General features: G+C 61.6%; 1 protein-coding gene across 6 annotated transcripts in view; it reads left to right on the forward strand.

The window, feature by feature from the left end:
* The window catches only part of Disc1 (DISC1 scaffold protein), a 227,927-nt gene that overhangs the window by 51,933 nt on the left and 153,253 nt on the right, over window positions 1-22,741 (forward strand). For all 6 annotated transcript variants that reach the window (XR_007104297.1, XR_007104298.1, XM_047520403.1 and 3 more), the window contains exons 4-6: window positions 1,389-1,533; window positions 10,392-10,506; window positions 12,759-12,979. Coding sequence is in view for 4 of the 6 variants with exons in the window: in XM_047520403.1 (XP_047376359.1) it covers window positions 1,389-1,533; window positions 10,392-10,506; window positions 12,759-12,979 (481 nt within the window). In the remaining 2 variants the exon portion in view is untranslated. The remainder of the gene's footprint in view (window positions 1-1,388; window positions 1,534-10,391; window positions 10,507-12,758; window positions 12,980-22,741) is intronic.

Consider the following 22,741-nt stretch of genomic DNA (forward strand, 5'->3'; position numbering starts at 1 on the left):
TGACTTTGCGGAGCAGCAAGTGAGGTATTATAACTGAGTCGTACCATGGGTGGAGATGACTGACCAGGTGAGCTTGCCGGACACGGGGGACCCACTGGCCATCGCGAGGGTGTCTGAGAAACCCTGCACCACACCTGGGCCTGCTTCCGGACAGGGCCCTGGCTGGTGTCTTAGAAGGATTTTTTGCACGTGGGTGGTACTGGGCTCCAACCCGGGGTGCTCTACCACTGACCTACCTCCCCAGCCCTTTTTATTTTTATTTTGAGACAGGGCCTCGTTAGGTTACTGAGGCTGGCCTAGAATTTGCCATCCTCCTGCCTCAGCGTCCTGAGTGGCCTGGACTACAGGTGTGGCCACCACGTCTGTTAGAATGACCTTTGCTAAATCCCCCGAGGCAGCTTCTGGCTATGGTTCCAGTGCTTTTGACAGTGTGTGGGACGGGCTCTCGGGGGTCAGCCCTGGGCCTGGGGCTCGCTGCCTCAGCCCTGCTCATGGCCTTCACTTCATCCAGGGGTCTGCCGTGGGCGGGGGCCAGCGTGAAAGAAGTCAGTCCAGGTGCCCTGTGTCCAGTGTTAACCTGCCTGTGACGGATGAAAGGCTTTGTTCAAAGTGACAAGCTTGTTGAAACTTTTAATTTAGGATGAGATCGAGATCCGTGGGAATGGCCCCTGTGGCCAGTGGCCTGTGGGCCTGGGCTGGGATCCAGGGTGGAGGCTTGGATGGTTCTGGAGAGCACACCGCAGGGGCAGCATGTGCTACAGCCGGAGGTGGTGGCTGGGGTCTCGCTCCCAAGCCTGCCAGGCAGAGAGGTTCCAGGTTACAGTGTACCCGCCCGGCAGGGCCCCTGGGACGGAGCCTGAGGCGTGGTGGCCTGAGACCTCGCCGTGCTCCTCTGCCAGGGCTTCTCGGGAGGCTCTCTAGTTCCGTAGGTGTTTTCCCGTGAGGGTGTGTCCTTGGGGTCGTGAGGGTGTGTCCTCGGGGTCGTGAGGGTGTGTCCTCGGGGTGCCCGTGCCTGCTCTTCTGCGTTGTTCTGCAGGGTCTCCACATTCAGCCCCGTCCTGGAGACCCGGTCACTGAACCCCTCTCGGGACCCCTCCTTTATAGCAGAAGTGGCCGCCTGGTCGGCTCGGTGGCACGTGAACCTGCCTGGGTGGCTGTCGAGGCTTCACGGGCTCTACCTGGTGTGCAGCGTTTGAGGAGGCTCTGAGGTGCTTCCCCAGCTGACCGGAGGCGGAGGGCCAGGCTGCTGGAGGGCGACGCTGGCCTGGGAACCAGCGCCTCCGCCTGGTTTGCTCAGGCAAGGGCGGCCGGGGCTGCCGGCGACAGGCCTTGGCTTATCTGCCTTGAGTTTCACGGTCTTTCTTCTCTCTCCTGCTTTGGGTTCCCAGCTGAGGTGCTGAAACAGAGGCTAGAAGACCTGGAGCAAGAGGCAGGCGGGCTGCAGCTGGCGCTACCCTCCAGGCAGCCGGCTCTCCGCAGCTTCCTGAGCCACCTGGCGGCACAGGCCCAGGCCGCCCTGCGGGGAGCTCCGCAGTGAGTACCTGGTGGCCACCACCACGCCCCTCATCTTCTCTTGGGCTGGGCGGGGCCCGGCATGGAGACCTCCAGCTGCTGCTTCCTGGGCGGGGTCCCTTGTTGGGGCAGGTAGGGTCTTTGCAGACGGAGGTCCCCTGGGGGTCATGCTGCCTGAGAAAGCAGCCCTTTCTACTGTTTGATTGACAGGAGGGAGCCTCAACTAGCGCCTAGGGCAGCGGGTGCTGGCTTCCACTGGGAGCCAAGGGTCCAGGAAGGTGGGGGTGGGGGTCTCCTGGGATCGAGTGCACCCTGTAAGACCCACAGGCGGTCCCACAGTCTAGGAAGAGGAGTCCTCCTCTTGAGCCTTTCTCTGGCTCCCGAGCGCAGTTGCTGCCTGTAGCCTCGGAGGCCCCCTGGTATTGGCACTGTAGTCTGGTCAGTGTCTGCGGGGCAGCGTTTCCAGGACCCCTGGGACCCCCCACAGAGGCTCAAGAGCGTCATCACGTGCTGCAGTGTTCACCCACAGCCTGTCTGTCCCCCAGGCCCTCAGAGCACCTCTGGGTGACTTTCCACACCTAGGGCAGCGTGAAGGGTCTGCTGTCTGGGGAATAACGACACGCAATCCCGTCCGGAAGGTTCAGCACCCATGTGACTCTTCTGGGATTGTTCTGGATCCCAGTTGGTTGAGCTGCAGACGCGGGACCTGCTGTTGGGGAGGGATGTGGAGGCCACTGGCCGTCCAGGGGGCCTCCATCCTGGCTGCACGCTGGAATCGCCCAGAGAGCGTTAAAGCTCTTGCTGTCCAGGCTCCTTCCCAGATGAGCTAACTGGACATCTGGGGCTGGGTGCCTGAGTCAGGAGTCTTATCAATGCCACGGGCCTACTCTGGGTCTGCTTCTACTTGGGCACAGACACGGACGCAGTGATCCGCTCTATCTCCCTCTTCCAGTGGCCCTCGTGAGCACAGCCCGGCCTGTTCCTGCTAAGCACAGGGCCTTGGCTACGCGCTTCATCTTGGTGCCTCCTTGGAGCCTGTCTGGACCTGAGGCCAGTGCTTTCCTGTGTGGGTGGCAGCCCGAGTGGAGTGCCCGGCACTGAGGGTCCTTTCCTGTGAGTGGGGGTCCTGAGGAGCTGTGAGGTGGCCGCTTACGGCAGGCCCCAGCCCCCTTCTCCACTGGCCGTGGTGAGGGCTCCTCGGATCCTCCCCCGTCTCGGGCCTCTGCCTGCCTGACCTTCTACGTGGTTCTTCCTTTCAACTTGGGGCTATTTCTTTTTCTCCACCCCAGTCTCCTCTGTCCGTTTATTGTTTCTGTTTATTTAACAAACACTTGGTAGCAGTTACTAGGTGCGTTAGAGGTAACTAGTGTAGTTTTTATCGTAATGAAATGTGCACGGCATAGGATTCACCTTTCCGCCGTCTTTCGGAGAGCAGAGCAGGGGTGTGAAGCACGTTCCTGCCTCCAGCGTCCGTCCCCAGGACTTCTCATCTCGCAGGCTGCCACTGTCCCATGGACACGGCCCCCTGCCCGGCAGCCATCGCTGTGCATCCGAGACTGGGTCCTCCTGGAGGTGCAGCAGTGTGTGCTTGTGACCGGCACCTTCCCCTTGGCGTACGTCCTGGTTCTCCATGTTGTGGCAGACGTCCTTCTTCTGCGGGCTGCTAGGATCTCACTGGAGGGATGGCCCACATGTGGTTTGTCCATTCACCACGGATGGGCAGAAATAGCTCCTCTGTGGTGGTGATTCTGGGGGCCACAAGTACTAGAGGTCCCACCTGTACCACCCACATCCACGTCTGGAGCGATGGGCGAGGAGGCCAGGCCCGGGGCTCGGGCAGACCCAGCAGTGAGTGACCTGGCCATCGCTGCCTCTCCAGGGCATCTGGTGAAGGCTTGTCTCCTTGGCCTGTGTTTTAGTCAGCATTTGCATTGCTGTGACCAAGAGACCTGATGAGATTAATTTTAGAGGAGGAAAAGTTTTTGTCACTCACAGTTTCAGAGGTCTCAGTCCTTGGATGGCCAACTCCATGGCCCTGGGCCCAAGATGAGGCAGAGCATCATAGCCGGAGGGCATGGAGGAGGAAGCAGCTGGGGACCTGGCCCATGAGGCTGAGAGAGCTCTCACTGGGGACAAATACAGACTCCAAGAGGCACATCCTCTCTCGGGACTGTTTGTGGTTCTGCCCTTGCCGGGTTCTGCTGCCCCTGGCCGTTCCCCTTGCCCCCGACCCAGATCAGCCCCTCCCTCTCCCTCACCCTGTGTCCCCACCCGAGGCTGTGCTCCCTGCTCACCAGGTGGGCACCGTCTGGTCTCAGACACCCACAGGTGTCAGGCCCTCAGAGTCACAGCCCCTCCCCTGGGACACCTCACGGTTACTGAACCTGTCTCTTCACCCAGGAAGCATCTGCGGCTTGACCCATGCCCTTACTGTGTCCACATGCTTAAACCATCTGCCGCCCTCTCCCACCTCAGTGGCCTCTGCCTGCGAGGTTCCCCAGGAAGGCTCTGAGGCCTCCCTGTGCCCCAGCCCTGATCTCCGAGTCCAGTCCTTCTTTAGTCGGACCCGCTCATTCTCACTTCCTCATGGAGAACAAGGGGGTCGACTCATGTTCCTGACTTTGCTTATTTGTATGATCTTGCCTTTTCTTTTGCCAGGGCACCTATTCTGTTATCACCTCAGCTAGACAACAATGACTCGAAGTCCTCTTCTTTATCACATCCTCATAATGCACATCGCCATGCTTACATAGTTACCAATTAAAGAAGCCTGTCCTTCAGTGTGCCAGCTGCCCCTGTGGCCAGTCACCAGGCTGGACCCAGGCCTCCTGGCAGGGGGCGCCTGCAGTTCTCCCAGCAGCCACCAGGGGGCGCACACAACCGTTCTCCTCAAGGGTGTTTTCAGAGGACTGTGCTTTTTCTGTAGAAATAAATCAGGTGCATGAACCTGGTTCAGTTTCACAACTAAGTGCCTCTTCACCTTTCTGGGATCAAGTGGGTCTTTGAGACTCTGAGGAAAGCTCTGGACTTCCATCAGCAGCCACAGGTGCCCATGCCCACTGCTGGAGCCGTCTGGGGCAGCCGGTGTTCCTCACATCGCCCGTCCTGTCTCTCTGGTGCTGATGACCCTCTGCTCGGCGACGGAGCTCATTCCCTGGGGTCTCACCTCGTGGGGACAAGTGCAGAACTGTTCTGGTATCCTCCCGAATCTGCTCCTCTGGTCCCTTAACCACGCCGAGGCTTTCCTCAGGGTCGTTGGGGTCCCTCCTGGGAGACGGGACAGAGAGACAGCTGGTGGCTGGTGAGCAGCGTCTCCTGGGCCGAGGCCTCCTCCCCAGGCCCTCGGGCTGTCCAGGCAGGACCTCTGCAGGCCGCAGTCACAGGATGCAGCAGCAGCCCCTGCCTGGCTCAGGTTGGCATCGCGTGGGCCGAGTGAGGCTGGACGGGCACCTTCCCTGGGCTGCAGGGAGGGCTGCTGTGCCACTCGGGGCCATCTGTGCCGGGGGGGTCTGAACCCTGAGCTGGAGCTCCGGAGTGACCCCAAGGGGATGCTGGCCTGCGGGGTCCCACTCCCAGAGCCCCAGTCCAGAGCCTGTCGTGGCTTTGAGAAGAGACGGGAGAAGGGAAAAGGGGAGAGTGAGTGGGTCCACTGGCTACGTGCTTCTCAGGATCTAGTGACCAGAAGGGAGAACTCCCTAAACACGCTCTGCCGGTCACCCGTGCGGTTCAGACCCAGCCACAGTCTGTCCTGAGGCCACCATAATGCCCGAAGCCCAGCTGCACCTTCCTGCTCCCCTCCTGTGACACAGGACTGGAAGGACGTGCCGTCTGCCGCGTTCTCCCTCCTGATTGTAGGCCCAACCACGTCAGCAGGCAGGAAGGCCGAGGTGGCCTGGGTCGCCCCGGCGACTCTCCCGTGCTCTGTTGGTCTCCGAGTGGCCCTGTGCCTCGTGACTTTGCTAATTTTTAGGTCTGCAGCATCTTCGGGGCTCCAGGACTGGCTGGACCCTCCCTGCTGAGGAGAGGGGCCGCCGGCAGTGTGTGGTGGATTGGTCGGCGGCATTGCCAGGGAGGGGCCTGGCGCTCTTCAGAAGGACCCTGCTGGCCCTGGTGGCCTCCCTCTAACCACGACGGGCAGCACCGGCCTGCCGGTTTGGGTCCTTCTGAGACTAGCATTGTCGGAGCCCAGCAGTGGCACAGATCAGCCGTTTCCCTGGCCCCACGAGACTGACCCCACCCGAGCCTGAGACGGGCGCCACCTCTCACCCGCGGGGCTGCTCGAGCCTGGCACTGCCCTGGCGGTGGGGCAGCTCCTGGCCTCTGCTTGGCCGCTCTGCATTCTCCTTGCAAAGGCTTCTGAAGGTGCAGCCGGATGGTCGAGCGCCCTGCAGGGCCCTGGGCCTGGGTGAGGACGTGGTGTGGGGCTCCTCTCAGGCCGCAGCCTGCAGCCTGCCTGGGGGCCTGCGCGGGGGTGCAGCCTCCTTTCAGTGTCGCTGAGACAGGGGCCCACAGTGGCCGCCTCCTGCATGTGACCAGGGAATGGAGTTTCCTCCTGTGAGATTTAGGGCTAGTCTTTTCTGTGGACTAGGATCTTATAGGATCTTATTTACATCTTATTAATGATGGGTTTTGTCCTTCAAGTTTCTGTGGAAAGGACAGTGGGGTAGAAAGACCTAGGTGTTTTTCGGGAGGGCCCCTGTGAAGCTCTGGTTTGAGGGTGGGATCTTCGGTGCCCGGCCCCTGTTGGCACCGAGCGCTGTGGGAGCATCCTGTCCCAGGTGGTTTTAATTCTCGCCCCGAGGGGTTTGCTGATTTCACATGCTGATTAGTTTACAGCCACGATGCTAATTGGCACTGACACCAGGGACTGCTCATGGAGACTCGTGGAATATGAAGGAACAGACCCCGAGGCAGAGCAAGCCTGGCTCTGAGGACAAGGACGCGGAGGCTGGAAGCTGCTCGCGCTGCCTCACCGGGTCTGGGCCCTCAGCCTGTGTGGAGGCCCTCAGCCTGTGTGGAGGCCCTCAGCCTCTATGGAGGCCCTCTGACGTGGAGCGTGAGGAGGCGGAGGGGCTGTGGCTGGTGGCGAGGGCTTTCCCGTGGGTGAGTCGTGACCGTGAGGAACCAGCACTCAGGGGTGCCCCGCTGCCCTTGCGCAGCTCCTCACGGGTAGCGTTCAACCCCAGGCTGATTTCCTCCAGAAACTCCCGCCCCAGACGGCGTCTGTCTAGGAAATTCAAGAAACTCTTAACATTAGCACAAGCAGAGCTAATAAATGAGAGGGAAATAAACGAGTGCCAAGAAACGATCGAGTGCGGTAGGAAAGGGAAGGCAACGGCTTCCCTCGCTCCACAGCTGTGCTGGACCTGCCCAGTGCTGGGCGTGCGGACAGTGCCCCGAGCGAGCCCGCCTGCCTCTGAGGCCCGTGGTCAGGACCCGACACCTGCTGTGCCCTGGAGCCCAGAGAGGAAGGGCACCCGCTCCCACAGCCCAGGGGCTGAGGACCATGTGGAGCCACGAGGCGCGTGCACGTCCTCAGACCCACCACGTCCTTGACCCTCGCCTGCTGGGCAGGACGGTGTGTCCATCACGAGGAGATCTGGTGTCCTGAGGCAAGTGTGGAGATGCGGGGAGGGCAGCAGCAACCTGCCTGAGGACAGGTGCTCCGTGGCCTTCCCAGGAGGCCAGCATGAGGATGGGGCCTGCATACAGTAGGTGCTCAGTGTTGCTTCTTGCGCAAGTTGGACTCCCGCCTCGCCCGGTAGGGAAGGCCTCGTTGCCATCACCATCCTGAGGGTCAGGTGGGTCCGAGGGCCCAGCTCGAGGACACAGCTGGAGAAGGCAGAGCGAGGCCTGGCTGTGTCCTCCCTGCCACCTATGAACGGCCAGCAGGGGACCTTCTACCAGGTGGGTAGAGCTGGCCGGGTGTGGTGGCCACACCCGTAATCCTGGCAACCCGCGAGGCTGAGGCAGATGACCCTGGGCAACCCAGTGAGACCCTGTCTCCAAATAAAAAGTGCAAAGGGCTGGGATGTACTCAGCGGTGAGCACCCTGGGATTCAACCCCAGGACCAAAAAAAAAGGAGCCATCTCCAGACCCTGGGGGAGCTGATACAGCCCCCGGCACACCGGGCACACCCTGGCGGGGGCCGCGCATGGCACTGGCCAGCCCACCACTCTCCTGACGGCTCCCTGAGCGCCCACTGGCAAGCCTCCCGGCTGCTTGCTCGTTGGCCACCCCCGCGCTGACCTCTCCTGCAGTCGGTAACAAAAGCAGTCACGTCCAGTGAAGGCTTGTCCCCAGCGCGGCCTGGTTAACCCCGTCACTGCCAGCTTCAGCACCTTCCGTTACCTCTGGTATTTGCCTGTGAGCCCCGGGGAGGGAGGAGCTTCCTCGGTCGCGTGGGATGCTGGGTGCGCGGTGGTCCTCCCGAGCATCCAGGGCTCTGCACCAGTCGGGCCAGGAACCAACCTCGCCGCCCTCTCCATGGGGCTGCCTTCCCACTGCGAGGAGCTGCGGTGTCGAGCTCCCTGGTCTCCTGAGCACGTGCGCGGTGGGCTCAGCTGAGGTCTGAAGCAGGGCGTCCTGCCTTGGCTCTGCGTCCTGGGCCTGCTCCCTGGTAGAGCAGGTCTCCCAGGCGGGGCAGGGCTGCTGCTGATAGGCTTGCCCCTGCCCCAAGGAGGGACTGAGCTGGTTTACCACGGTGTCCTCACTGCATGCACAACCCTAGCACTTAGCCGTGGGCTCAGCAATGACTTTTCCTCAAGCAGTGCCCGGGATGGGATGGGATGGGAGTGGAAGGAGGCGGACGCACAATGCGGCTTCATTACTCAGTGTCTTGGACCCTCTGTGACTGTAACACAGTGCCTGATGCTGGGTGATGAGTAAAGAAAAGAGGCACGTTTGGCCTACGATTCTGGCAGCTGGAGGGTCCGTGCACTGGCCTTGGGTGAGGGGCCCTGGCTGCATCATGACATGGCAGGAGGCAGAAGGGGGCATGTGTGGAGGACAGTGAGCAGGGAGCCAGCTGGCTTCTGATAGCCCGCTCAGTCACCAGCCCTGTCCTCAGGGCAGGAGCCCACTCCCCAGAGAGAAGCTCTCAGCCTCTCAGGCCCCCGCGCCTCCCCGGGCCTCCCCAGGCCAGGCTCAGTGAGCACCTTCTAAGCGTTTCCTTTATAAGATGAGGTGCGGGCCCTGTGGTGGCACCCAGGCAGGCACCTGCAGCTTCAGGCTCCCCTTGACCAGCCTGGGAGGAGGGAACGGTGGGCAGGCATAGCCGTGCGGGGGTGGGTTTGGTCTTTTCAGGACAGGGTTCGAGTTCACACTTCAGCGGTCTGAGGTGCGGATGCTGCGGGGAGCCTGCCCTTGGTAATTGAGGTGTCCATGGGATTCATCTAGAGTGAGACACACCCAAGAGCTGCAGGGCAGCTGGGCCGAGGTGGGGCCCTGGGGTCAGAGGGCAGCCGCTGGCTCTCTGGTGGAAAGCACGTTTTGGTTTTGTCAGGAGAACAGCGCGAGCGCCCCAGCCGCGTCAGGCCAGGTGGGCCTGCGGAAGCAGTCCTACCCCGGAGGCGAGAGCGGGCAGCAGCCTAGTCTTTCCCTTTGTGTCCTGTACATTTTCTTTGTAAAATGGTCGTTCACATTGCACTTGTGGCCATGAAACCTGCCGCAGTATAAGCAGCAGTGGGCGGGGACATTCTCCATGACCTAGTTGGGGGGCTGCTGGCCCCAGGGGCCCAGGTTTGCTGGCTGACCTCCTCAGGCGGGGGTCCGCCACACTGGCCCTCTGGGGGCCGCATGGTCAGGGCCTTTGGTTTGGGCCACTGGGTAGCACTCTGCACAGGCACATGGCCTAGGACCCGGTCCTAGGAGCGAGAATGTGGGGTCCAGTCACGCTGGGCCTCCGTCCCAGCCTCATTCTCGACTCTCACCGGGACTCGACTGACGGAACCCGTGCCGGGCGTCTGCGTGGCAGCGGTGGCTGCTCTCTGGATTGCATCTGGACCATCTTTGGAGGCAGACGCGTCTTTAACCCCCATCCCCTCTCTGCGAGGCCTGACGGGCCTCGTCCTTCCGTCTTGGGCTGTGGAGCTTCCTGGATGACCGGGTGGCCCTGTTCCCACCCATGGCCCTGTTCCCACCCATGGCCCTGTTCCCACCCGTGGTCCTGCCTTCCCGCTGGCCACTGCCTTTGAGCTCTGGCTGACCAGTTTCCCAGATGAGCCCCCGCCCCCAGACAGGGCTTGCTCCAAGTCACTGCCGCGTGGAGCTAGAAGTCGGGTGCCGAGGGGGTGAGCGGGCTTGGAGGGGTGGTGTCGGGCCAGCGGGGCCTCTGCGGGCACCCTGGGGTTCTGAGTGGCTCCGACGGCCCTTCAGCGCTCTGAGCAGCGCTGCCCTGGCATCCGTCCCCGCCACCTGAGCTCTGTCTGCATGTGCAAGACAGTGAGGTCCAAACAGAACGGGAAGCAGCAGTGACCTGGACATGTCTAGTGGCCACGGTGAACAGGAGCGAGCAGCTGGAGCCGACCTCGCCTATGTAGTCAGCTCCCCGAGTCGTGCGCAGTGAACGTGGAGTCTCGCCTCTGAGTTACTCGCACTCCGAGTTTGAACCAAGTCTTTGCAGTTGAATGTGCATTTCTGCTCCTGGCATAGCTTAGTTTCTGCGAATCAGGTGCCAGGTGCTCAGCAGCCACACGTGGACCTGGCCAAGAGCAGGTCCGATGGCGGAATCCGGCTGGAGAAAAAGCCAAGCCTCCACAGGCGGCAGTGCTGCCGAAACCAGAGGGCCTGGTCAAGGAGCAGAGCCGCTGGGCCGCGCTGGGCTTTCTGCCAGCAGTCCTGAGCGTGGCCCGTGCCAACATGTGTGTGTTCCTTTAAGGGCCAGCGGTGACGACACCCAAGCCCCACGGAGCGGAGAGCCTGCGACTCCCGGCGGCCTGCATGTGACGGCCATGCGGTGGGACCGGCTCCTTGGGGAGCGGCAGCAGCTGCAGGTGAGCCAGGAAGAGCCCTCCACAGAGGTCGGGTGTTTCCTTGTCCCCTGAACCCCCTGTGCAAGGGGGTCTCAGCTTTGCTTGATTGGAAAGGGGAGGGTGGGAGTGACCCCAGGGCCTCAGGAGCCAGTGGTGAGGGACCGTGAACCCAGCGGGAACGCTTGGTCACATCCCCCAGTTAGGCGTCTGCGCGGTGGTGACGAGTCCGCACAGAGAAACAGCTTTCACCCAGGTGCTTCCTGCTGGCCCAGCGATGCCCGGGCACAGTGTGGGCGGCGCCGGGGCCAGTGATGCCCGGGCACGGTGTGGGCGGCGCCCTGGGGGCGGTGCTGGGGGGGGCAGTGATGCCCGGGCACGGTGTGGGCGGCGTCCTGGGGGCAGTGCTGGGGGGGGCAGTGATGCCCGGGCACGGTGTGGGCGGCGCCCTGGGGGCGGTGCTGGGGGGGGCAGTGATGCCCGGGCACAGTGTGGGCGGTGCCCTGTGGGCGGTGCTGGGGCCAGTGATGCCCAGGCGTGGTGTGGGCGGTGCCCTGGGGGCGGTGCTGGGGCCAGTGATGCCTGGGCGTGGTGTGGGCGGCATCCTGGGGGCGGTGCTGGGCCTGACTCCCCCCGCAAGTCTCCCCCCCAACAGTCTCCCCCCCAACAGTCTCCCCCCCACTGCCTCCCCCCCACAGCCTCCCGCCACCACAGGGTGGTGGACTGAGAAGGGAGGCTGACGCGCGGTGGTGGGGAGGGGCCTGAGCAGCTGGAGACGTGCTCAGGAGCAGAGGGCCTCGTTAGGGCCTGGGCTTGCTGTTGACTGCAAGGGGGACTGTGGAGGGGCTTAGACAGTGAGATGGCCTGGCCTGACCACGCATCAAGAGTCACTGTGGCTTCCGTTTAGGGCTGGGCTGTAGGACTACTATGGAAAGTAAAAAAAAAATAGGACCTCCACATGTTCTAATAGTCTGACCTTGGGTGTGTCTGAAAAACTAACAGCATGGACTGGAAGCCGTATCTGGACCCCATGTTTGTGGGGATATTGTTCACAGTGGCCCAAAGTGACAGCAACTGTGGGATCTGCAAGAGATGAATGGATAAACAAAAACATGGTGTGGGCATTTGAGGGAGTATTATGCAGCCTTCAAAGGGAGGGAAGTCCTGATACCTGCTTTAACAAGGCTGTGCCTGCAGGGGTGAGATCAGCAGTTGTCTAAGAACAAAGACTGCATGATCCTATTTGCTTGAGGTTCCTAGAGGAGTCGGGCTGGGTGCCAGGGCCCAGGAGGCGGGTGGGGAGTCGGTGTTTCGTGGGGATAGAGTGTCAGTTGCAGGAGATGAAGAGGATCCCGGGATGGATGGGGGGCGGGGACTGGGAGGCTGTGCAAATGTGCTGCGCTACCGAGCTGTGCACTTGGGGCTGGCGGAGGCTCTTAATCATGCGTCATGTGTATTTTACCACAGTTGGAAAACATGAAGGAAAGAAAGGTAGGAGAGGATGAGCCGAGGGTGGAGGCAGGGAGGCTAGTCGAGAGCCTGTTGACTGTGCCGAGCGTGGGCCAGCCGAGGCTTGGAGGCACCGTTTCCGTTTCATCATTTTTCTGGTTGCTCCTGGACAGGAGGCGGGTCAGGAGGATCCTGGAGGGAGCCTGTGTCCTGGGGAGGAGGGAACGGGGCGGGAGACGGGACCTTGGGGTGAGGGAGTGTCCTGAGTGCAGGGACGCGGGCTTACGCTCTGAGGGTGATTTTAACCCAGGATCCTTGGCAGTCACGTGCTTCCCGCCGCCACGCTGCCCATGCTGCTGCTCCGTCACCTGCTGCTGCTTCATTCATCCACCCCGAGCTCGGTGACAGTTGTGGGTTGTTTGCATCTTGGTTTGTTCATGGTGGAAATTAAGTTCCTGTACTATTTCTAGGAACTTTAGAGGCAGGCAGACTGCGGCAGCTCACTGTCCCCACGATCCTGCAGACAGAGCCCGGAGCTGACATTTTCCTCTGTAACTCCTCGTGTCTGGGGTCAGGGTGGCCTTCCTAGTCGGCTCCTTGGCTGGCTTCCGTTGTTGCTTCGTGTCGGGAGGGGGAGTTTTTCCTTCTGCCCGTTCATCTTTCCGGTTCAGCCAGCCTCTGGAGCCCGCCTGGCTCTCAAGGCTGTGCCGTGGCCCAGGACACACGGCACACGACTCGCGGCTGCTCTGGCTGGAACCTGTCGCCATCAGCAGAGCCGTCTGCCTGGGGCGGCTGCTTCACCGGGTCTGCCTCCCCCTTCTCTGCAGAAGGAGATGGCAGCTCTCCAAGCAAGGATGTCCGTGCTGGCGGCCCAGGAGCAGCGGCTGAGCAGGGAACTGGAGGAGCAGGAGCGGCGGGGGCTATGGCAGGGCTGCGGCCTCACGGGGCCCACAGGCCAGTTGCAGGCGATCAGCAAGGCCTTGCAGGACACGCTGGCCGCAGCCAGTCAGCTGCACGCGCAGGTGGAGCCACCGGAAGCCATAACGAGGTACCGTGCCCGGGGGACGAGGGCCACACCCTGCCTTGGCGGAGCCTTGGACCTGGCGTGCTGCCCACCCCGCAGGTGCTTCCTAAGCACCCTGCACTTTGTGTGGGGAGCTCTCGAGTTTCGGTGGGAAGCTCTTCAGGAGCAGGGCCTGAGCACACCTGGCAGCAACCCCTAAATGCCAGCACTCTCCTCACCCAAGGCAGCTTCCCATTTCCAAACGCCCCCAGGGGCAGCTTCTCTCTGACAACTGCTGGGCACAGCTGGCTAGAGATTCTGATGCCAGCTTTGCTGAGCCCATCGTCAGAAGTGGCGGCTCACCAAGGCGCCAGGCACCCCAGAGAGGCAACCTCGCCCGGTGCTTCCCTTGGAAGGCGGGCAGCGCGGGCAGCTAGCGCCTGCCGTGCCACGTGCTGTGCCAGGCTTGGCTCTGTCGCTGATCACTGTGCCCGTGTCACAGCTGAGGGGAAGCTGGAGCAGGGTAATAATTTCCCTGAAGCCTGGGTAAGTAGGAGGGTGCCTGCTGCCTGGCGTCTACCACAGAGAGCGTCCCTGTGCTCTGCTGCCGACCCCAGACCCAGGAGCTCATCGTCTTATGGGGGACACCGAGACGCGTCGGACGGCGCTGCAGGCTGAGGCAGAGTCTCCTCGACCCGGCACCCTGGCTGCCCGGGTGGTCCGCACCCACTGACGGGGAGGGCAGAGCTCAGGGAGCCGGTACTGGTACCAGGTGTGGCAGTGAACAGGTGGCCCCTCTCAGCTTGTCCTGCTTTCTGTTGCCGTCTCCTGTGTGGTCTGCTCCCTCCCACGCGGGTCATCCTCCAGCAGCAAGCCCGGAGCTGCCAGTCCCTTCCGTCCCCCTCCCAGCCCTGGCCCTTCCTCTGCAGATCCAATGGCTCCTGCCTTGGAGAATGGAGGAGACTCAGGTGCTGCTGGGCTGGCCCACAAACCCCATCCTCCTGTCTGCCTGCACCTTCATGCCCTCCTCGGGTGGGTGCCGGGGGGCGGGCAGGCTGCTCTGGCATTACCGCTGGGTGTTCCCTGGCCACGCAGCTCCCAGAGACCACTGTATGTGCCCCCATGCTGCCTGTGGTCACACTCAGTGCAGAACCCTCCCAGAGACCACTGTATGTGCCCCCGTGCTACCTGTGGTCACACTCAGTGCAGAACCCTCCCAGAGAGACCGCTGTGTGCGCCCCCATGCTACCTGTGGTCACACTCAGTGCAGAGCCCTCCCAGAGAGACCGCTGTATGCACCCCCATGCTACCTGTGGTCACACTCAGTGCAGAGTCCTCCCAGAGAGACCGCAGCCCTTTCTCCTCTCCTGCTCTGTGCGGTCCGAACCAGGAACTGGAGGGTGTGGCAGGCAGGTGGAACTGGGCTGGAGACCTGGTTGTACAGTTCCCAGTTGGTGTACACCATGTCCTCAGGCTGGCCTTGTCATCAGGTGAGATCTGAGAGGGCTAAGAGGTGTGACCATGGCCTGAACCTAAGTGCTCAGGTCAAGAAATAGGCTTTGGAGAATTTTTCGCAGTCTGTGGCTTCTACCTAATGATGCTGTTAGGGAAGAAATTGGACATGAAGATGGTCTTAAACATGGTGCAGTGCTATCCAGACTAATCTGGGGATGACACAAAATTGCTGGATGTGAGGATGGCCTTTGAAGATAGTGCAGGGCTGTCTGTTGTCCTACAGGAGGGCCTGGATCCCCTGGATGTGAGGACGGCCTTGCACATGGTCGAGTGCCATTTGTTGTCCTACAGGAGGACGCGGATCCCCTGGATGTGAGGACAACGTTGCACATGGTCTAGTGCCGTCTGGTGTCCTACAGGAGGACGCGGATCCCCTGGATGTGAGGACGACCTTGCACATGGTCTAGTGCCGTCTAGTGTCCTACAGGAGTACGCGGATCCCCTGGATGTGAGGACGACCTTGCTTATGGTCTCGTGCTGTCTAGTGTCCTACAGGAGGGCCTGGATCCCCTGGATGTGAGGATGACCTTGCACATGGTCTAGTGCCGTCTAGTGTCCTACAGGAGGGCCTGGATCCCCTGGATGTGAGGACGACCTTGCACATGGTCTAGTGCCGTCTAGTGTCCTACAGGAGGACGCGGATCCCCTGGATGTGAGGATGACCTTGCACATGGTCTAGTGCCGTCTGGTGTCCTACAGGAGGACGTGGATCCCCTGGATGTGAGGATGACCTTGCACATGGTCTAGTGCCGTCTGGTGTCCTACAGGAGGACGCAGATCCCCTGGATGTGAGGACGACCTTGCACATGGTCTAGTGCCATCTAGTGTCCTACAGGAGGGCCTGGATCCCCTGGATGTGAGGACGACCTTGCACATGGTCTTGTGCCATCTGTTGTCCTACAGGAGGACGCGGATCCCCTGGATGTGAGGATGACCTTGCACATGTTCTAGTGCCGTCTAGTGTCCTAGAGGAGGACGCGGATCCCCTGGATGTGAGGACGACATTGCACATGGTCTAGTGCCGTCTAGTGTCCTACAGGAGGGCCTGGATCCCCTGGATGTGAGGACGACCTTGCACATGGTCTAGTGCCGTCTAGTGTCCTACAGGAGGGCCTGGATCCCCTGGATGTGAGGACGACCTTGCACATGGTCTAGTGCCGTCTAGTGTCCTACAGGAGTACGTGGATCCCCTGGATGTGAGGACGACCTTGCACTTGTTCTAGTGCCGTCTAGTGTCCTACAGGAGGGCCTGGATCCCCTGGATGTGAGGACGACCTTGCACATGGTCTAGTGCCATCTAGTGTCCTACAGGAGGGCCTGGATCCCCTGGATGTGAGGACGACCTTGCACATGGTCTAGTGCCGTCTAGTGTCCTACAGGAGGGCCTGGATCCCCTGGATGTGAGGACGACCTTGCACATGGTCTAGTGCCGTCTAGTGTCCTACAGGAGGACGCGGATCCCCTGGATGTGAGGACGACCTTGCACATGGTCTAGTGCCATCTAGTGTCCTACAGGAGGGCCTGGATCCCCTGGATGTGAGGACGACCTTGCACATGTTCTAGTGCCATCTAGTGTCCTACAGGAGGGCCTGGATCCCCTGGATGTGAGGACGACCTTGCACATGTTCTAGTGCCATCTAGTGTCCTACAGGAGGGCCTGGATCCCCTGGATGTGAGGACGACCTTGCACATGGTCTAGTGCCATCTGTTGTCCTACAGGAGGACGCGGATCCCCTGGATGTGAGGATGACCTTGCACATGGTCTAGTGCCGTCTAGTGTCCTACAGGATACGCGGATCCCCTGGATGTGAGGATGACCTTGCACATGGTCTAGTGCCGTCTAGTGTCCTACAGAAGGACGTGGATCCCCTGGATGTGAGGACGACCTTGTACATGGTCTAGTGCCGTCTAGTGTCCTACAGGAGGACGCGGATCCCCTGGATGTGAGGACGACCTTGCACTTGTTCTAGTGCCGTCTAGTGTCCTACAGGAGGACGCGGATCCCTGGATGTGAGGACGACCTTGCACATGGTCTAGTGCCATCTAGTGTCCTACAGGAGGGCCTGGATCCCCTGGATGTGAGGACGACCTTGCACATGGTCTAGTGCCGTCTAGTGTCCTACAGGAGGGCCTGGATTCCCTGGATGTGAGGACGACCTTGCACATGGTCTAGTGCCGTCTAGTGTCCTACAGGAGGACGTGGATCCCCTGGATGTGAGGACGGCCTTGCACATGGTCTAGTGCCGTCTAGTGTCCTACAGGAGGGCCTGGATCCCCTGGATGTGAGGACGATCTTGCACATGGTCTAGTGCTGTCTAGTGTCCTGCGTCGAGGGCACGTGGCTCCCTGGAACACGAGCTGGGAAGACTCGGGGCCATGGCAGTGCCTGACGGGCTGGTTGAGTCTGGCCCAGCGCTTGGTTCCCCAGCTCCTGGGATTTTCAGGCTTCCTGTGAGAGGCGTTCCTGCGGCTCCCGATGAGTCGTCTCTGGCTGTGACTTGGAAGAGGCACATCACATCTGTTTACAGACCACTGGGACAGACCGTGAACGCCCCCGCCCCCCGTCTGGGACCCCACAGCCAGCTGGGCCAGGAGAATGTGGGCAGCGGGAGGCAGACATGAGGCTCCTCGTCGTCCTTAGCCTTCAGAGAACCCGTCCCCTGTGATCCAGCTGCTGCTGGAGGAGCAGCTGCTTTCTTGGCCCTGGAGCACCGGTGTCGGGCTCTTAATGACACGTGTGATAATCTCACACTGGGAGTTGGAACCCCACGGATGCTGCTTTGCCAGTTCTGCCACAAAGCACCCCAGACGGGCAGCTTAAGCACGGGTTACTGACTCGAGGCCCTGGAGGGTAGAGACCAGGATTGAGGTGTCGCGGGCCCGCCTCCCTGCTTGCTGGTGGACCCTCTCCTCCATCTGCTCACCTGATCATCTCTGTGCGTCTGGGTCCTGTTTTCTCCTAAGGACCCCATCGTGTGGGACTTGGGCTCACCCTAGTGACCTTGCTTTTAACTCCCTCTCCTCTTTAAAGGTCTTGTCTCCAAATTCAGTCACATCCTGAGGGCCGAGGGGCGGGGCTGCCCCTGAGGACTAGGGGAGTGTGGCCTGGAACGGCCCGTGGGCTCCACGTCCTTGAGCCCCGCCAGCCCCAGCCCGCACGCTGCCAACCTGCTTTCCCGGCAGCACCTTCGACAGCAGTCATGACTTCTCTAAGGCTCTGCTGGTCGAGGCGAGTTTTGGTGGCACGGTTTGAACGCCAGTGTGAGTAGAGACCAGTGTAGACCCCGTTCCGACGGTGGGAGCTCACTGCCTCGTGGGGCGGTGGTCAGGAGGGTGGACAGGTGGCCGGGGTCCACCCCAGCTGGCCGGCCCTGGCAGGTGCTGGTGTCTGAGTTTTCTTGCCTGAAAGTGTGGATGTTCTAGTCAGCTTTCTTGGCTGCGTGAGTAAAAGACCCAACCGGAGCAGCAGTGGGGGAGGAAAGTATATTAGAGGGCTTAGGGTTCAGACGTCTTAGTCCGCAGAAGGCCGGCTCCATTCCTCAAGGTTCAAGGTGAGGCAGGACATCATGGCGGGAGAGGGTGGTGGAGGGAAGCAGCTCTCACGATGATCAGAAAGCAGAGAGAGACTCCACTCTCAGGATACAAAATATGTACCCCAAAGCCCCCCAGTGCCCGCCTCCCCCAGCACACCCACCACTTCAGTTACCCCTGAGCTAATCCCTATCTGGGGTTGACTCACCGGCTGGGTTAGGACTCTCACAGCCCAATCACCGCTCGCCTGAGCCTTCCTGCAGTGTCTTACACGTGAGCTTTTGGGGGACACCTCACATCCAACCATCACAATGGGTAGTCCTCCTTCCCACTTCACAGAGCTCCCGGCAGCGGTGAGCTGCCCGGCTGTGTGGAGGACCAGGAGGAGAGCCCCCACGCAGCGCCCCGGGACGCTAGCCTCCGCTCCCAGGCTGCTCAGAGGGAAGACACTGCCCGCCATAAATCAGACCCTGGACGTTAGCTGAAGCGGTCTAGCATCTGTGTGGACGGCAGGTGTTTCTAGGGTGCGTCACGAGTGAGCTGAGAGGAGTTCCCAGTTGTCACAGATGACCTGGAGTCTTCTAGAAACGCGTGGACTCCTGTTAATGGTCGAAGCACATGGGACCCCCATTTCTCAGGGTTTAACTGGGCTGCTCTGGTGGTTTCCAGTTTGTATCCTGCTTCTGGAGCTGTGCTTCAGGGACCCCAGTGGGATGGCGGTAGTGCCCGGTGTGCCCGGGCCCTGCACGGCTGGAGCAGAACCCCCGTTCCCCGTGCTGTGGATCAGTCCTGTGCCGACTTGAGAGGCCCCACGACTGAAGACTGCGTAGCCCAGACGATTCAGCTCCTTCCACCCCCCGCTGCTTCCATTCCCTGAATACCCCAGGGATGCAGCTATGTTAATATTAGTCTGAGCAAAACATAATTAGGAAGGTAAATCTACTGAAAAAGTAATATAGCATAAATTAAATAGATTAAATATAAATCAAATCAAATATAAAACAATGCATTCAATTATCTGCATCGCTGCCTCCTTCTCCATCATGGACATTTGAGAGGAGACTAATTTCCTTTCCAGAATAGGGCCAGATCTGCCCAGGCCAACGAACTGCACCGACCTGGACAGGTGGAGCCCCCTGGTTTTCAGTTGGGTATGATGGCCCACTGCCGTCGGGCCAGCTAGGTTTCAGTGTCTGAAGGCAAGCCTACTTCTGCTTGATCGTCAGTGCGTGCGCTGGTCCTTGTGTGGGCTGGGGACACGCACTCACACGTGCTGTTAGATGCTGTGAAGGGTCAGTGATGTGGGGAGCCCTTTTTGATACACCTGTGAGTCGAGTGGCCCCGCGGGCCTGGCGGGGGACAGAGTGTGCTTCTGCCCAGGGAGGTTTTAAGCTCACACAGCGGGTGTCGGCCGCCCGGAGCTGCTGCTGCTGCTGGGTCAGGGCAGGGCTGCGCAGGCCCTGGCTGACGAGCTCGGCCCTCTCTCCCCGCAGCCCGTGCGGTCGACCTGCCGGCTCTGTGCTGGGGGCCCTCAGGCTGGCCTCCTCTCAGAGAGCCAGGCTGCAGCACCTCCAGGCAGGAGCCGACTTGCTTCCCTCGGTGCCCACGGGTACCCTCAGTGTTGCTGGACGGTGACCCCTGGTCAGAAGACTCTGGTGCCACGTGCCCTGCCCCTCGTCTCTCTCACCTCCTCCGTGTGGTCGATTTCAGCTCCACGGTTGAGCGGGCCTCAGGTCCTGACGGGCAGTGCCCGCTGCAGCTCTGGGCACTGGCAACCGAAACAAGTCTGCGTGTGCTGGCAGCCATCGGAGAAGAGGAGCAAACCCAGCACGTGGGCAGCTCGCTCTTTCCCAGACCTCGCCGGGGCCGGGACCGCGGCGCCGTGCCCGCGTCTTAGAGAACAAGCAAGTTCCGATGGTGCAGCAAGGAGAAGGGTTCTGGGGCTCCTGGCCCTGCAGTTCCCGCTGCCTGCCTCCCCTCCTCTCCAGCCTCCTGTCCTCTCCAGCCTCCTCTCTGCAGGCTCAGACAGCACACTGCTGGCCTAGCTGGAGGGGCTGCCCGTTTGGCATACTTGACTTTCCTCCTTCAAAATCTTCTCTCATTGCATTGCTCCATTAATATTCCCCAAACCAAAGACATCTCGTTCACGTAGCTCTCGTGCTCGTGTCTGGGGGTAGAGCCCTCGCTCCTCCCTGTTGTCTGGGGTAGAGCCCTCGCTCCTCCCTGTTGTCTGGGTAGAGCCCTCGCTCCTCCCTGTCGTCTGGGGTAGAGCCCTCGCTCCTCCCTGTCGTCTGGGGTAGAGCCCTCGCTCCTCCCTGTCGTCTGGGTAGAGCCCTCGCTCCTCCCTGTCGTCTGGGGTAGAGCCCTCGCTCCTCCCTGTCGTCTGGGGTAGAGCCCTCGCTCCTCCCTGTTCTCTGGGGTAGAGCCCTCGCTCCTCCCTGTTCTCTGGGGTAGAGCCCTTGCTCCTCCCTGTCATCTGGGGTAGAGCCCTCGCTCCTCCCTGTTGTCTGGGGTAGAGCCCTCGCTCCTCCCTGTTGTCTGGGGTAGAGCCCTCGCTCCTCCCTGTTCTCTGGGGTAGAGCCCTCGCTCCTCCCTGTTGTCTGGGTAGAGCCCTCGCTCCTCCCTGTTGTCTGGGGTAGAGCCCTCGCTCCTCCCTGTTGTCTGGGTAGAGCCCTCGCTCCTCCCTGTCGTCTGGGGTAGAGCCCTCGCTCCTCCCTGTTCTCTGGGGTAGAGCCCCCGCTCCTCCCTGTTGTCTGGGGTAGAGCCCTCGCTCCTCCCTGTTGTCTGGGTAGAGCCCTCGCTCCTCCCTGTCGTCTGGGGTAGAGCCCTCGCTCCTCCCTGTCGTCTGGGGTAGAGCCCTCGCTCCTCCCTGTCGTCTGGGTAGAGCCCTCGCTCCTCCCTGTCGTCTGGGGTAGAGCCCTCGCTCCTCCCTGTCGTCTGGGGTAGAGCCCTCGCTCCTCCCTGTTCTCTGGGGTAGAGCCCTCGCTCCTCCCTGTTCTCTGGGGTAGAGCCCTCGCTCCTCCCTGTCGTCTGGGGTAGAGCCCTCGCTCCTCCCTGTCGTCTGGGGTAGAGCCCTCGCTCCTCCCTGTCGTCTGGGGTAGAGCCCTCGCTCCTCCCTGTCGTCTGGGGTAGAGCCCTCGCTCCTCCCTGTCGTCTGGGGTAGAGCCCTCGCTCCTCCCTGTCGTCTGGGGTAGAGCCCTCGCTCCTCCCTGTCGTCTGGGGTAGAGCCCTCGCTCCTCCCTGTCGTCTGGGGTAGAGCCCTCGCTCCTCCCTGTCGTCTGGGGTAGAGCCCTCGCTCCTCCCTGTCGTCTGGGTAGAGCCCTCGCTCCTCCCTGCTGTCTGGGGTAGAGCCCTCGCTCCTCCCTGTTGTCTGGGGTAGAGCCCTCGCTCCTCCCTGTCGTCTGGGGTAGAGCCCTCGCTCCTCCCTGTCGTCTGGGGTAGAGCCCTCGCTCCTCCCTGTCGTCTGGGGTAGAGCCCTCGCTCCTCCCTGTCGTCTGGGTAGAGCCCTCGCTCCTCCCTGTTGTCTGGGGTAGAGCCCTCGCTCCTCCCTGTCGTCTGGGGTAGAGCCCTCGCTCCTCCCTGTCGTCTGGGGTAGAGCCCTCGCTCCTCCCTGTTGTCTGGGTAGAGCCCTCGCTCCTCCCTGTCGTCTGGGGTAGAGCCCTCGCTCCTCCCTGTTGTCTGGGTAGAGCCCTCGCTCCTCCCTGTTCTCTGGGGTAGAGCCCTCGCTCCTCCCTGTTCTCTGGGGTAGAGCCCCCGCTCCTCCCTGTTGTCTGGGGTAGAGCCCTCGCTCCTCCCTGTTGTCTGGGTAGAGCCCTCGCTCCTCCCTGTTGTCTGGGTAGAGCCCTCGCTCCTCCCTGTCATCTGGGGTAGAGCCCTCCCTCCTCCCTGTTGTCTGGGTAGAGCCCTCGCTCCTCCCTGTTGTCTGGGGTAGAGCCCCCGCTCCTCCCTGTTGTCTGGGGTAGAGCCCTCGCTCCTCCCTGTTGTCTGGGGTAGAGCCCTCGCTCCTCCCTGTTCTCTGGGGTAGAGCCCTCGCTCCTCCCTGTTCTCTGGGGTAGGGCCCTCGCTCCTCCCTGTTCTCTGGGGTAGAGCCCTCGCTCCTCCCTGTTGTCTGGGGTAGAGCCCTCGCTCCTCCCTGTTCTCTGGGGTAGAGCCCTCGCTCCTCCCTGTTGTCTGGGGTAGAGCCCTCGCTCCTCCCTGTTCTCTGGGGTAGAGCCCTCGCTCCTCCCTGTTCTCTGGGGTAGAGCCCCCGCTCCTCCCTGTTGTCTGGGGTAGAGCCCTCGCTCCTCCCTGTTGTCTGGGTAGAGCCCTCGCTCCTCCCTGTTGTCTGGGGTAGAGCCCTCGCTCCTCCCTGTCATCTGGGGTAGAGCCCTCGCTCCTCCCTGTTGTCTGGGTAGAGCCCTCGCTCCTCCCTGTCATCTGGGGTAGAGCCCTCGCTCCTCCCTGTTGTCTGGGTAGAGCCCTCGCTCCTCCCTGTTGTCTGGGGTAGAGCCCTCGCTCCTCCCTGTCGTCTGGGGTAGAGCCCTCGCTCCTCCCTGTTCTCTGGGGTAGAGCCCTCGCTCCTCCCTGTCATCTGGGGTAGAGCCCTCGCTCCTCCCTGTTGTCTGGGTAGAGCCCTCGCTCCTCCCTGTTGTCTGGGTAGAGCCCTCGCTCCTCCCTGTTGTCTGGGGTAGAGCCCTCGCTCCTCCCTGTTCTCTGGGGTAGAGCCCTCGCTCCTCCCTGTTCTCTGGGGTAGAGCCCTCGCTCCTCCCTGCTGTCTGGGGT

The sequence above is a fragment of the Sciurus carolinensis genome, chromosome 12, assembly GCF_902686445.1.
Source record: "Sciurus carolinensis chromosome 12, mSciCar1.2, whole genome shotgun sequence".
NCBI lineage: Eukaryota > Metazoa > Chordata > Mammalia > Rodentia > Sciuridae > Sciurus > Sciurus carolinensis.